Source organism: Sander lucioperca, chromosome 13, assembly GCF_008315115.2.
Source record: "Sander lucioperca isolate FBNREF2018 chromosome 13, SLUC_FBN_1.2, whole genome shotgun sequence".
NCBI lineage: Eukaryota > Metazoa > Chordata > Actinopteri > Perciformes > Percidae > Sander > Sander lucioperca.
This window is the reverse complement of record NC_050185.1, coordinates 33,595,842-33,609,622: the sequence shown is the minus strand read 5'-3', so window position 1 is coordinate 33,609,622 and position 13,781 is coordinate 33,595,842. Positions and strand designations below refer to the sequence as shown.

The 13,781-nt window shown below is 40.0% G+C and overlaps 1 protein-coding gene across 1 annotated transcript in view; it reads left to right on the top strand.

Annotated features, from left to right (window-relative positions):
* Positions 1-3,448: 3,448 nt before the first annotated feature.
* Positions 3,449-13,781, top strand: part of klf5l (Kruppel-like factor 5 like) — a 27,363-nt gene continuing 17,030 nt past the window's right edge. Inside the window, exon 1 of the mRNA XM_031308229.2 lies at positions 3,449-3,741. Within this exon, the coding sequence (XP_031164089.1) occupies positions 3,601-3,741 (141 nt within the window). The 5' untranslated portion in view covers positions 3,449-3,600. The remainder of the gene's footprint in view (positions 3,742-13,781) is intronic.

The following is a 13,781-nucleotide window of genomic DNA, read 5'->3' as shown; positions in this document are numbered from 1 at the left end:
CACTTTGAAATGTTGCTGTTTCATGAATGCAAAAGTTGGGTGACCCCCCCCCCCCCCCCCCTCTGGACTGAAAAATGTTGGATGACCCTCCCCTTAGCAAAGATTAAAAAGACATGACCCTCCCCTATTTTCCTCCGGTGGTCCATTCCATAAATACCGAACATTCCCTTACTTTTGATTTTAATTAACAAACCAGCCTTTTTAGCCATGCTAGCTGCATGGCTTTCAGGATGGCAATGTTAGTTGGTCAGTTGTTTCACAACTTTGGCCAAGAGACTGAAATATCTCAACAGCTATTGGATGGATTGCCATGAATTTTGGTAAAGCTATCCATGGTGCCCAGATGTTGTGACTTAATGGCTTTGGTGATCCCCTGACCTTTCCTTTGGTCCTTTGGGGAATTTAACCAAGACTTTCATTCATAAATAAATACATCAATTCTCAGCCGCGGCTGTACTTTGTGTTTAGTGCTAATTACCAGATGTTTGCATGCTAATATGCTAATCTAAGTTGGTGAGCGAGCATGTTAAACCGTATGTGTCAGTACAGAATGTGTCAGTACAGAATTTACTCACTGTTTATAATCACACACAGACCTTGGGTTTGACAGCAGTTAGTCTACATCCTTGACGTTCCACTTCCAGGATTGCTCCTTGATTTCCGTTTCCTTCTGCTTTCTTAGTGTTGTAATTTTAAACTCTGGTGGATTTATGAGGACTATGGTCAACTGCTCCAGATCTCTACAGGGTAAATCCAGACAGCTAGCTAGACTATCTGTCCAATTTGAGTTTTCTTCCGCACGACTATTTTGCAGCGGCTCTGTGCGGAGCTTAGCTCGACCCATGACCATGACAGTTGTGATTGGTTTAAGGAAATGCCAATAAACCGGAGCATGTTTTTCTCCCATCCCGGAACGCTGTGTGGACTAGCCAGACACTCTTCCTCTCCGCAGCGTGTGGATGGTCTTGCAAAGCGAGACTAGACAGAAGTAAACTGCGCCCCAGTGGTTGTTTTCACTCATATGGTGACAAAATGTTCCAATCAGGTGTGACAAGTGTATCACCACCAGTTAGAAAACAATGTCAGACAAATGTCTGTCTATGTGGAGAAACCTTGGACAGGATGAGCAAATTGCCTGACAAATTGGTTGGCGAGATAAACTAAACTGTATCATGTATGCTCCAGGTCTTTGCAGCAAACAGTCCTCATATTAAACTGATGCCATAAGAGAAAAATACAATAAACCAACTGTATAATAGCTAAATAAACAATAGGTCAACACAACCCACTTTGTACTCGCTCAGTGGTGATGTACCGTCGGAAAAAACAACAGGTTTTGGCAACAAGTCTTCCTGTGACCCGGTAAAACCATGTCCTAACCTCATGTGCTTCACAATACAGTGTTCCATATTGAAAACAGACTGGTACACTAAGTGCACACATCCAGAGAGCAGGAACAGCTCGATCAAGTGCCCAAATGAGAGGCATGTCATCTGTCAATGCTCACTAAAGAATGTGAGTTGCATCACTACTGTATTTGTCGCTTGCATCGCTGCTGAGCTATATGGCAAGTGGCTGTGGCTTATCTCAATCTATATTTGAGCAAGTAGTCTATTACTTTTGTCCCAGATAAGAGTGTGTTGTCATTTATCAAAGCAACAATATAAAAAAAAATTTAGTACAATTTATTCCCATGTGTTTTAGATAAATAAGCATGTACATTATTTTGGAGACACTGGAAAGCAGAAGCACATTATTGTAATGAACACAGTAGCTTTCTGCAAATTTATCCTGTTGCACCTAGTCGGAGCCAAGCCTCTGAAACTCCTGCCCCCTTAGTGTAAAGGTAAAGTAAAGGTACTTTATTGTCACATACACATACATGTAGCAAAATTCATTCTCTGCATTTAACCCATTCCTCAAGGGAGCAGTGGGCAGCCATTTACAGCCCCGGGGACCAACTCCAGATCTGAGCCAGTGCCTTGATCAAGGGCACTGACTGGAGAACCTAGTACAGGGTGATGGTGGGGGGGAAACCAGAGCACCCAGAGGAAACCCACGCAAACATGGGCAATATACAAACTCCACACAGAAAGGTCCGGAATGACCTGGATTCAAACCCAGAACCTTCTTGCTGTGAGGCCACAGTGCTAACAATTGGGCCACCATGCTGTAATGTCTCACAGGAGAAGATGCCCAGAATACTGATCCTGTAAAACCATAAAAAAGTGAAAGAAATTAAATTGATGAGGATCAGTGATGAAAACCTTCTGTGTCGATGTTTCCATCCATCATTTTTAGCTCTCTTATCGCAGCACTGACTCACTGAAAACCGTATTTGTTTTTTTTATCATCTTTTATTCTTTTGCCTCAAAACATGTTTGTTTGACTGCTTTTTTGGCCCATGTCATAAACAACACACTGCGTTTTCTGATCATACACATGATCTTTGTCTATATATATATATATATATATATATATATATATATATATGTTTCTATTAAACCTCTATTAAACAATTATTCTGTGCTGCTGCTGTTATTACTCACCGTGACTAAAGATTTATCATGAACCCGCTGTAACATGCAATACAGTCTTGGCACCTTTTTACTTCATCCTGTGTTTTCACATACAGGCGTTATTACAGTATCCAACCTAATTAATTAGGATGAACAACAGGACAGGCTACAGCCACTAGTCATAAAGGTACGGTATTTTGTCGGCTTCATCTCCAATTTGACCTGCTAATTCCATTATTTCCTTGGCCTATTGTCGATTACAATAGGTTTTAACGGTGCACATGGCCTCAGGTGAACTTTATCAGCATGACTCATTTATTTCCTTTTGTGTAACGGCGATACACGGTATTGCAAAAATGACAAACTCAAGAAAGATGACCAGAAAAACAAAAGTCTTCATTTGGCAGTTAGTTTATTGTAGAAATAAAAAAATAAAAAAACAGCTTATTTTGACTTGCTGGCTTCCATCAGGTCAGAGAAGGAAGAAGTTCAGAAAATAAATTGAGATCAGCATGACTGCAGAAATCAAGCTTGTAGTTCTTGCTGTATGATTATACTAACAGAGAGAGAGAGAGAGAGCGAGAGAGAGAGATTGTGTGTGTGTGTGTGTGTGTGTGTGTGTGTGTGTGTGTGTGTGTGTGTGTATGTGTGTGTGTGTGTGTGTGTGTGTGTGTGTGTGTGTGTGTGTGTGTGTGTGTGTATATGTGTGTGTGTGTGTGTGTGTGTGTGTGTGTGTGTGTGTGTGTGTGTGTGTGTGTGTGTGTGTGTGTGTGAGTGGTTGAGGAGACAAATACTTTCTGGATCTCTCAGGTGAGTCCCGCCTCCCTGCACGCAGCTGATTGGATAACAAGACTCATCCTCTGCTTTCATTGGCAGTGCTGTATGTCGACCGCCGCCTGCAGGTAGCAGGTCCATACTTGAGCTCAGGTAAAACCTACCTGAGCAACAGAAGAGAGGGAGGGCTCTGGAAAGGTACGTAGCTTTCAGCTTCAATAAGGCGCATTTAGCAGTAATAACTCTTTATGTAGCCTACTTATAACTCAAATTCACAGGAAGATATATTTTATAAGTAATTATTACAATGGCAGCGAGGGTAGGACTGGCCATGAATCCGCCGCATACGACAGAAGAAAGGGCGGTTTTCACGCAGCTGAAGCCAGTGAGGATGCCGGGAGCGGACGGCGTTGAGGATGGTTCCGTGTTTGAGGACGTCAAACCCGGGGTGAGAGTCTTCGCCGACCCGCTGAGGAAGGCCTGGCTCCGGGTGAACCGGAGGCCCGGCCTTCCTGGGTTTTTTTAATCACTGTTCATTATTTATTTTGCATTCACTTTCATGTTAACAGACAGTGTGGCTGCAGGTGCTGTTCAGTCGAAATATAACGTCGTTTTGAGGATACCCAAGCTGCTAATAACCATTGATTTACAGTTGAGCTGCATGTTGTGCACATATTTCTTTTTTCTTTTTTACATTTATCAAGCTGCTTTTACCTGTCAAAGGAAACCGCTCACCTGTACAGACAGGCAGGTTAAAGTCCTTCACAGACACCGGACATGTTACAAAACGCAGGTAAAGTTCACCTGGAAGCTTTAGAGCAACTAGTGGCAGTTCTGCAAACTAGCTAACTTTAATTGTAATTCTGTAATGTAAGGGAGATTTATTTTAGTAGGCCTATATTTGGTTTGTAGTTGCTATGAATTTATGTTGTTTTAAAGATTGTATTAACACAATGGCATTCACACACACTCAAAACACTTATTGCTTGCATTTATTCTAAATATGCTATTTAATTACATAGGCCTACTGTCACATATAACATATTTATGGGAAAGCAACAACAAGCTTGTTGTCATTTGTAATTGTTTGAGTGTATTTGCCCACAAAAAACATTTACTGTGTCGTTGATATAAATGTATTGTGAAGTTAATACCCTGCTGGCCTTTTCTACTTTGACTATTACACACACACATATACACACACACACACGGCTTGGTCGGAGAGGAGCTAAAGACACATGAAGCTGCTTGTTTCCTTAAATTTATGATGGCTGCCTCTGCCTCCATGGCCTCTTCTCCATCCATCATCGCATTCCTCTGTAGATCTGTCTGTCCAAGATTATCAGTGAATACTTGTTGCTTGTCTGATGCCAGAAATGAGCCTGAACCTTTCCGAAAGTATCTTGTGTCTTGTTTTATCAAAGGATCGTGCCTAATCAGTTGCAGAAAATTAGTAATACAAAAGTATAAACAACACGTACGACGTCCCTTACCACCTTCTTTTGTTAAACACGATCACAGCAGAGACATGACAACTGCATTAAAGTTAAATGGCTGTGAATTGTAGATCGATCCTGCATGGTCACAACAGAGCGCAAACAGTAACCAGAAGCCTGCGTAAGGTGCTGAGTTTGGCCTCCTGCCAGGTGTTTGGTAAACAGGTGGCAGACCCCGAGACCTGAGTCTAACATTGGATTTGATAGGTTAAAGATATTTGTTCACTTTGCTCTTTTTTTATTTTGGCTTTTCTATTCTGTTAGGGCTGATGCATGTGGATATGATGTACTCTTTTTCACACAAAGCATCATGAGTTGACTAGGCCGGGCGCATGCTGTTGAATATTTTGCATACATAAAATGAAAGCGGTCACAGGCTGTTTCGTACTGACTTTGTTGGCATTAACAACTTGGCAGGTGCGATCATAGAAGCTAACCAACATTTCCTCGCAGCAGTCAAACCTATCTGTTTCTGCATAATTTGTCTTTTAAGTTAGGTGGGCATTGTGCAGCAGTGTTACTCAGATACTCAATCTTTTTGGATCAGGAGTTTGTCTTGTATAAGTACCTAGCCACTTTATCATACAACTAGCATAACTCTAGTATTTTTTATGTCTTCTATCTATGCACGGTTTGTATAAATTGTCACTATTAATACAATTAAATTGAATAGAATACCTTTATATATTTATTTAATTTTTTTTTGCTGCTCAAATATTAAATAAACTAAAACAGATATAATAATAGAAATGCACAAAAAGGCAAAGGCTGAAGCCACAGCTTATTATGCCTGCCCTTCTCTCAGCACCATATTCCATAAATCACAATGCGATGCAGCTGAAAAGGTGAGCACAGCAGCACAGGTTTTAGTCCTCGTCAGCATTGTTGATTGAAATAAAGCAAGTTGACAACTTACAAGTACATATTTAACGTAAAAACATAATGTGATATTACCTGTCTGCAACAACACGGTTTATGTCACTTTTGTGGTTTGCTCTGACGTTTTCCTCAAGACAAAATATCCAACATTCAACTGCTTTTTCTCTTGTTTCTGTGCCTGTACCATGCTGTGCTTAATGTTATGCAAAACATGACTGTCAAGAACAAAGAAGTCATGTTCAGTGAAATAGTTAGCCCTCAGGCAAATTAAAGCCAGCCTGAGAGCTTTTACCTTATGTGCTCTTGATTCATTGTGAATGTGCATGAAGGCAGTTTCTCAAACACATTCCTCACAGATCACTCAGGTCGCTCTCTGTCTGTCTTGTTTTTTTCCACTGTCACTTTCTCACTCACTGTCCATTTCATCCCTCTTTCTTCTCCTAATTTTGTTTCACAGACAGGGTTTCCCACTCTTCTTGTCTTTTTTTCTCGCTTAATTCTTTTCCTTCTCTGAGACTGAGTCTTTGTGTCATTGTGTTGGGGTTTAAAGAGCGCTTAACTGAGCTGGTGTCGTGACAGCAGTATGTTGCCCGACCTGTCTGAGCAGGGCCTGCATCTCCGTGGGCTGCCTCGAGGCAATAGGGAGGATCATAAAGGCCGACCTCATGAGAAAGTCACAGCAGCAGTGAAAGGCTCCAGGACTGTAGTTGTCTTCATCCTTTTTTATCAGCATTTGTGTACGCCAAAGGATTTCTTTACCTGTCTGTAAATGAACTCACCGATCTTTTGGTTTGCGTCTGTTGCACCTAATGGAGTTTTCCACAGTTTTTAAATGTGCCAACGTTTGTGAGGAGGCTGTTAAAGCAGTTCAATCTTGAGAAGATGGAGTAAAATTAAATATAGCACACTTGGAGTCTTGAGCTTTTCTAAGAGTTATAGTGAAGGGGTTTTCTTTTTAAATATTATGTATTCATATATTGGCCATGTGGGTTCAGCGTGACGTGCTCTAAACCTAGCACTGACATTATCACCTCCTTTTAGCTCTGTTATGGCCTGTTATGGTCACCGACTCTTGAAGGAAATATCTGACTTCTAAGCTCCTAAATGCTTCACTATATTGACCAGCTAATCACTAACTTTTATGTCTGCCATGTGGTGCTACGTAGGCAGGTAGTGTATCAGCTATAGGGCTGGGTACCGAATTCAATACTTTTTAGGCGCTGACCGAAATTGATTTGTTTCAGTTTTGTGTCAGTCTTTTGGAAGATTATCCTTTTATTTTTCTTCCAAACAGTGCATGTTTTATTCTGGAATTAAACTGTTCATGTACGTCAGCAGTAATGGCAGAATAAGTAACTAATATGAAACTTATTTCCAGATTCTTTTGTCCATAGTATCGAGTATCGAAAAATGCTTCTTCATTCAATACCAAATTTCTATACCTAAAGGAGTAAATCTCATCAGCGTCAGTGAGCCAATAAGCATGCAGCATGTTTCTTCCAAGATCTAATATTGCTGGTGATTGGCTGTCTAACGTTACACGTCGTAGAGACACGCAGGAAAAACTCTGTTACGCACTGAGACGGGCTCACGTAGTAGGAGCTCAAAAATAAATGAAACGATTTGTGCAGTAATGTGTAATGTAATTTTTTGTGTTTATTAAAATTGGTATCGAAAAAAGTGTTGTTTAGGAATTGGTGTCGAAGTCACGGTATTGGTATCGGTACGCATATTTAAATTTTTTGAACGATACCCACTCAGCCCTAATCAGCTATCAGAGCTTTTTTTCTTAAAACACCTGTCTGCTGCTACTGGAAATGAGGTTGATGAGAGCTAAGAAAGTGGACCAAACATTACAGTTGCAGGCATCAAAACCATAACAATGCATTGAAAGATGCTAAAACGTCTGTAGAGTTGAGGGGAACTGCAGAGTCAGTTGATAATACTCTGTGGGTTCACCACTATGAGCCACCCCTTTCACATTACACATAGTCATTTGATCCGTTGTTAATATAAAGATATCAATTAGTGCAGCTTTAAAACAGGAGCAGTAGATGCTTCTCTTGCATAACTCCAATCACTGGAGGAATCACCTGTTTTTAATGAATCTGTGTTTGTTGTGTAGTGCAGCAAGCAAACAATAGAGCTCTATAGCAGTGGTATTTAACTACACTGGTACTAAATCTGCTTGATGAGTTTGGAGATGTAAGACTAGGGTCATGATTGAAAGAGGTCAACTTAGAGGTCCAGTATTTGTTATGTTTGGTCTGTGATGTTTCTGCACTGAACAGACATCACCTGGATTGGAATTAATGTCATTCGATTGGTGGAACATGTGTTAGTTACAGGGCTGCAACTGTTATTTCCATTATTGAGCAATGTGCTGATCAGTTTAGTTTGATTACATTATTAGTCATATAGTCTATAAAACATCACAAAACAGTAATAAAATGCCCAGCAAAAGTTCACAGAGTCCAATGTGACGTCTTAAAGATGCCTGTCAGTCTTTTGGAAGATTATCCTTGTACTGTTCTTCCAAACAGTGCATGTTTATTCTGGAATTAAACTGTTCATGTACCTCAGCAGTAATGACAGAATAAGTAACTGATATGAAACTTATTTCCAGATTCTTTTGTTGTTAAATCACCAATGGGTTTCCTGTTAGACGGAGCATAGACAGGGGAAGTTACAGAGTAACTTCATGGCGTACAGATCAAGAGTGTGTTGCCAGTCACACTTAATGATTCCTGAAGATCAATACTCAGATATGGTTTAAATTGGTTTTCAAGATGTTTTTTTTTTACATCCTCGGATTGTACTTGGACCTCACTTTTGTTTGAGTTTATGCCTCTGATGTCATGGTTTTGACCAGACTGACCCTCTTCTACATGTTTTCCTGTCATGTCAGCCTTCCATTCGGGAATTGTTGTTCATTCCCGGGTCTTTTTTAGATCATTGTTGCCGTCCAATGAAATGGTTTTGGTTTGCCTAATGATTTGACTTCCAGAACAACACACACAGCTGCTTTGCATCTGAGCAGGTGTCTGCTGACATTGAGTCTCAGCTCGCAGAATCCCACACTGATCGGTGATGGGTTAGGGAAGGAAGACTGAGCTAATTTAGACTTTTTTGTCTTTATTTTTTGGACACTGGGTTAGAGGCAAAAGGACAGTTCCAGTTTCTAATGAAGGAACTTGTGTTGGTCTCTCTTTTTGATGGTATCATTGATTTGGTAGCAAATAAACACAACAAACTATTGCTTTAAACTGTTCATCAATACATAAAAACTGTATAAACCAACAAACCTACTCAATTTTCTGTATATTATCTCGCATCCTTCCAGACATGAACCTGACTTTTAAATAAGTCATAATCCTCAGAACCACGTAAACACCTTTAGTAAAACAATGGCTTTTGTGCACATTCAGCTGTGATGAAGCTGCATGATGTTGGCAAAAAATGTCATTACTGGCTGATGAACAAGCATTTTATTATATCAGCCTTATACATATGCAGACCCATAAAGCAGACCATAATAGTGTGATCCTCCTGCAAAGTGTCAGTTCACCAGCAGATCGAGCAGAGATTTATCATTTGACTCATGCTGTTCTCTGTTAGAAATGGTCTGCTGATGTCATCTGTACCCATCATGCTCAGCTGTGTCTGTGTACAAGACAAGACAACACATGCAGCCCGCAGGCAGTCCTATTCTACTGTTTCCTAATGCCTGTGGTCTGCAAACTCATCTACTGAAGCTGCAAAATCTCTTTAATGACTAGCACTGTTAATGCTTCCCTTGTCTGGACAAAACAATAGAAATTGGTGAATAAAAACAAAAGGTGAAATCATTTTGTGGTGAGACAAGAAATCTTTCAGTGTCTCTAAACATTTAGTTACATACAGGAAGTGGATGTTCGTCCACATTGTCTTTATTCCAGTTTCTTCAGGCAGTTTGAACTCCTTAGAATGTAAAGTAATGCGATTGTACATATATCCTTATGCACAGCGATTATTCAAATTAAAATATCAAAATACCAGTAGAGGAACTTTAACACCCCACGCCCTCTTATTGCATTTGAGAAGGACCTTTTCTGTCTTGTGGGACAATATAGAACAAAGAGTGACAAGAAATAAGAGACAGAAATAGAATGATGCAGGAGAGAGGTTATTGTTTGGACAAACCTGAATATAATGCTGCAGTTCAGTTCCAAAGAGTTCTGTCCCGAAATTATTTGTGTTTATACTATGATTAATGGCAAAGAAGAGCTTTTGAGACTGAGTTAGAGAGAGGTGTTGGTTCATGTTTCAGCTCATTATGATTAAAAGGGCTGAAGCTAAGATGCTCCATAAAGTAATTAACACAACGAACAAAGTTTGCTGAGAAATTTCTGTCCACTATCGGCCAACACGGGTATTTTGGAACGTGGGATTACTGTTAACCATGAAAACACCTATACACCCATACATAAATATTATACAGTATAAACCGTGTTAACACCAAGCAGTTCAGTTCAGTTTGTTACACATTAGAATCATTAATTTCGCATTTCCATTAGCAAAAGTTGTGGATAGTATGTGATACTATTTTTGGCACCACCTCGGTCGAGGTTCCAAGCAAGCAAGCTGAGCCAATACTAGAAGGTTAAGTTAACACACTGCACTGATTGGTCAGAGAGAACCGTCACTAGCGTCACACAGGACATCCCGCTCAAACCCATCATTTTTAAATAACCAAGCTACCGATAATAGCGATCCCAATTTTTTGATTCACCCGACCCAGATTTTTTAAAATGGCAGCCTGCAAAACTACGTCGTACAGTACACTGTACAGTTGACGAAGTGAGGAGATTTCTCTGTTTGGTTGCTGGTGAAAGGATTCAGCGAGTGTTGCGTTGAAGATGTCATGGCAGTTTCATGTGGCGTCGCTATGGCGATTAGCTGAGAATATCCCCTACACTGAGGGGATACTATCCGCAGTGGAAAATGAAAAGAGAGTTTGGTTTTTGCACTTAAGTATAATAGAAGTAGCAAATGAACACGTTTAACATTGAAGTATTAACACGTTATCAAAATGTATCAAATCTTTTTTTTTTTTGGTTTTTTTTTTTGTTTACCAGGCTTTCCCAGAGAGTTAAAGTGGATTTTGGCCATCCAGCAATTAACTCTTGTCTTTACTCTTCACTGTCCTGTGAAGCCAATGCAAGCCTCCATATCTCTTCCTCCATCAACAGCCATAAAACATTCACCACAGTTTCAAAGGTTTTGTTTTTGCTCCGATGACCCTGTCATGATTTCTGCTCTGTTGATTCACAGCGTGTAGTTTGGGGGGCCCCTGACACTATCAGTTCTGTTTTTTTATGGAGATCCAAAGGCGAATGGCCACCATTTTTCTGCATTCCTAAGAGCCATAAAGGCAAACTGGAGTGCAGACGCAGCCATTTGTTTTGTAATTAGCAAGGGAAAATGTCTGATCAAGTTGGCAGACCTTGTAGTTTGGAGTCGTTTAGGTCAGAGAAAGAGGAGAGGGGTCAAAGGGTTGTTTTTATTGTTTTTCTGTATTAGGATAATTGCTTCATTATGAGGCTGACATGGGTAGATGTGGTGTAACCATCTGTTGAGGATTTTATAGACATCTGATTTTATTAACATATTTATTTCTGATATGTAAGATCCACCAGCCAATTCATTTGTTCAGTGTGGGAAGAGACAGGTTGGTTCTTTGACAGGTGGGGAAGTGGAAAGTGTGGGAAATTACAGAGATGCCGGTTGACCCTTGTGATTATATTTGGGTTAGTTATGGCATCAGTGAACGTCATGTCTGCTTTTTTTATTCAGGCTGTTGTGTGGTAACAATGTGCAGACTTTTTAAAATCCTATCAGCTGCACTCAACAATAATATAACCGTCAGCAAAAGCAGACGAGATGTTCAGTGTGGTGGATTACTGTCCCACGCAAGAGTCTCTGTGAGTTGTTTTTCAGACTATTGGTGCACTGAATGGAAACTAGTGGCTGTAAGCCAAACAAAAACAATATAAAAAATCTAAAACACTGATATGACTGCTGAAATGGATTCTCTGTGCAGTAAATGGGGCTAAAACATGAAGGTTCTGTAAGGATGGATGTCATATTGGCTGGACGTGTGGAAACTCCCACTCCATCCCATAAACCTGAACCGAAAGGTAAGATAAGAGACTGTTATCAGGCAGAAGGATTCATAGCAGAGCAGTTGTACATGTTCTCCAATTATTAACTAAGTCATGGCCCGAAGATATCCTACATGTTTACCACATAAAATGATACAAAGACGTTTTGAATTGTAGTTCATCAACTAGTTTACTTTAAGGTTGCCGAGCCTCTTGTGTAATGTTTCGGGGACTGTTAACATTACTAACAAGGCTCTTTTAAAAATACTTAAAAGACAAACGCCCAAATAAACACCCACACCTTTTTATTGAAAATGGTAGGGTTTGCCTTTAGCTGTGCTATAAAGCTAGTGGCTTATAAATACATCAAATACAAAATGTGATGCAGTTAGACCATCATTTTTAGGAGATTTTTTTGTGGATTTATTTTATTTTGGGAGGATCTGCTACTTCATCTCATAGCCACGCATAAATTGAGCTAAGCCAGGCTAACCCGTTGGTACATCTTCGAACTGCATGCAGACATAAATAAGGGTGTCCATAAGTTTGTTTGAGGTTTAAACTTCAAAACAATTTAAAAATGTAAACTTTTGGTGCAATGCAGCACCCGACTCGCTGATAAGGAAACTGCAGCAGCATCCTCTGTTGGTAACATCGACCTTTCTCTGCACAATGACGTTTTTGCATGAACAGCACAGAAAATATAAATATAATAGGCTAAATAAGGAAACGTCAATAGCGAGAGAAGACACAAGCATTTCAGAGAGTGGAGGTTGACAGAAAGAGGGATCAACAGCAGGCCAGCAGGGGAAGTGACCAAGGGCACCCAAGGGTTACAGCTGCCAGCAGCACAGGGCCTGTTTGTGTCCTGTCCTGAAAGGCACACAGGAGCTCTCAGTGGGAAGGAAACAGTAAATACCCAACACTTTAATTTCACCGAGGACTCAGATTGCACTGATGACAAGGCGGTGTGAGTTCACCAGCGACGAAAGATTTATTAGCCCTACGCGCACAAATGAATAAACACACAGACACAAGTATTTACACAGACACTTAAGCATACACACATAAAACAAATGTACAAACTGAGACACATGCATATGCAATACCCAAAAAAATGTGCTGGATGTTTTTTGCTGTTTCTACTGAATACCATTTGAAAAAGATTTGTTGCTTTGTTTTCAAACTATAACTGTTGCAAATACTGACAACTGATATTATGGTTACCCCTTTACAGTAATACAGACTGAACTGAATATACATTTATAATTAAAACTCTGAAAAGCCTAAAATTATTTAGTTGACAATAAAAGCAGAAACAAAAATTTCAAGACCACATTAAAACACATCACATGACACGCATACACATTTATACTGTGTGTGTTTGTGTGTGTGTGTGTGTGTGTGTGTGTGTGTGCGCACACAGTGCTGGCACTGCTGGCACTTGAAGCAGTGTTGAAAAAGGCCTTCTCTGCTGTTTTGTGCCTCCTGTTCAGCTGCTGAACACGACCTCGAGCACATCAGCACCTCGTTAGGTCATTTGTCCCAAATCATTTGATTCAGTCCACTGTACACTGGGTTATGGTTCTGTATGGGTTGCAGTTCACAAAGTTCACCTCCCATTGATAGGTCCCGAAACTCAATGTGGTTCTTAATAGCACAAAATGTACAGAAAGGTATTCAGGTTAGTTAGTATAAGCTGCATAGATTTGATGATCTGCCTCCTTTTTTCTCCCATTTGATCAGTGGTGGAATGTAACTAAGTGTATTTACTCTAAGTTTACTCTACTCTACTCTCTAGTACGCTAACATAAGTACAAATTTGATGTACTTGTACTTTACTGAAGTCTTTCTTTTCATGCCACTTTCTACTTCTACTCTACTACATTTCAGAGAGAAATATTGTACTTTTTACTCCACTGCATTAATCTGACAGTTCTAGATACTACTTTACAAATTAATAGTTTTGC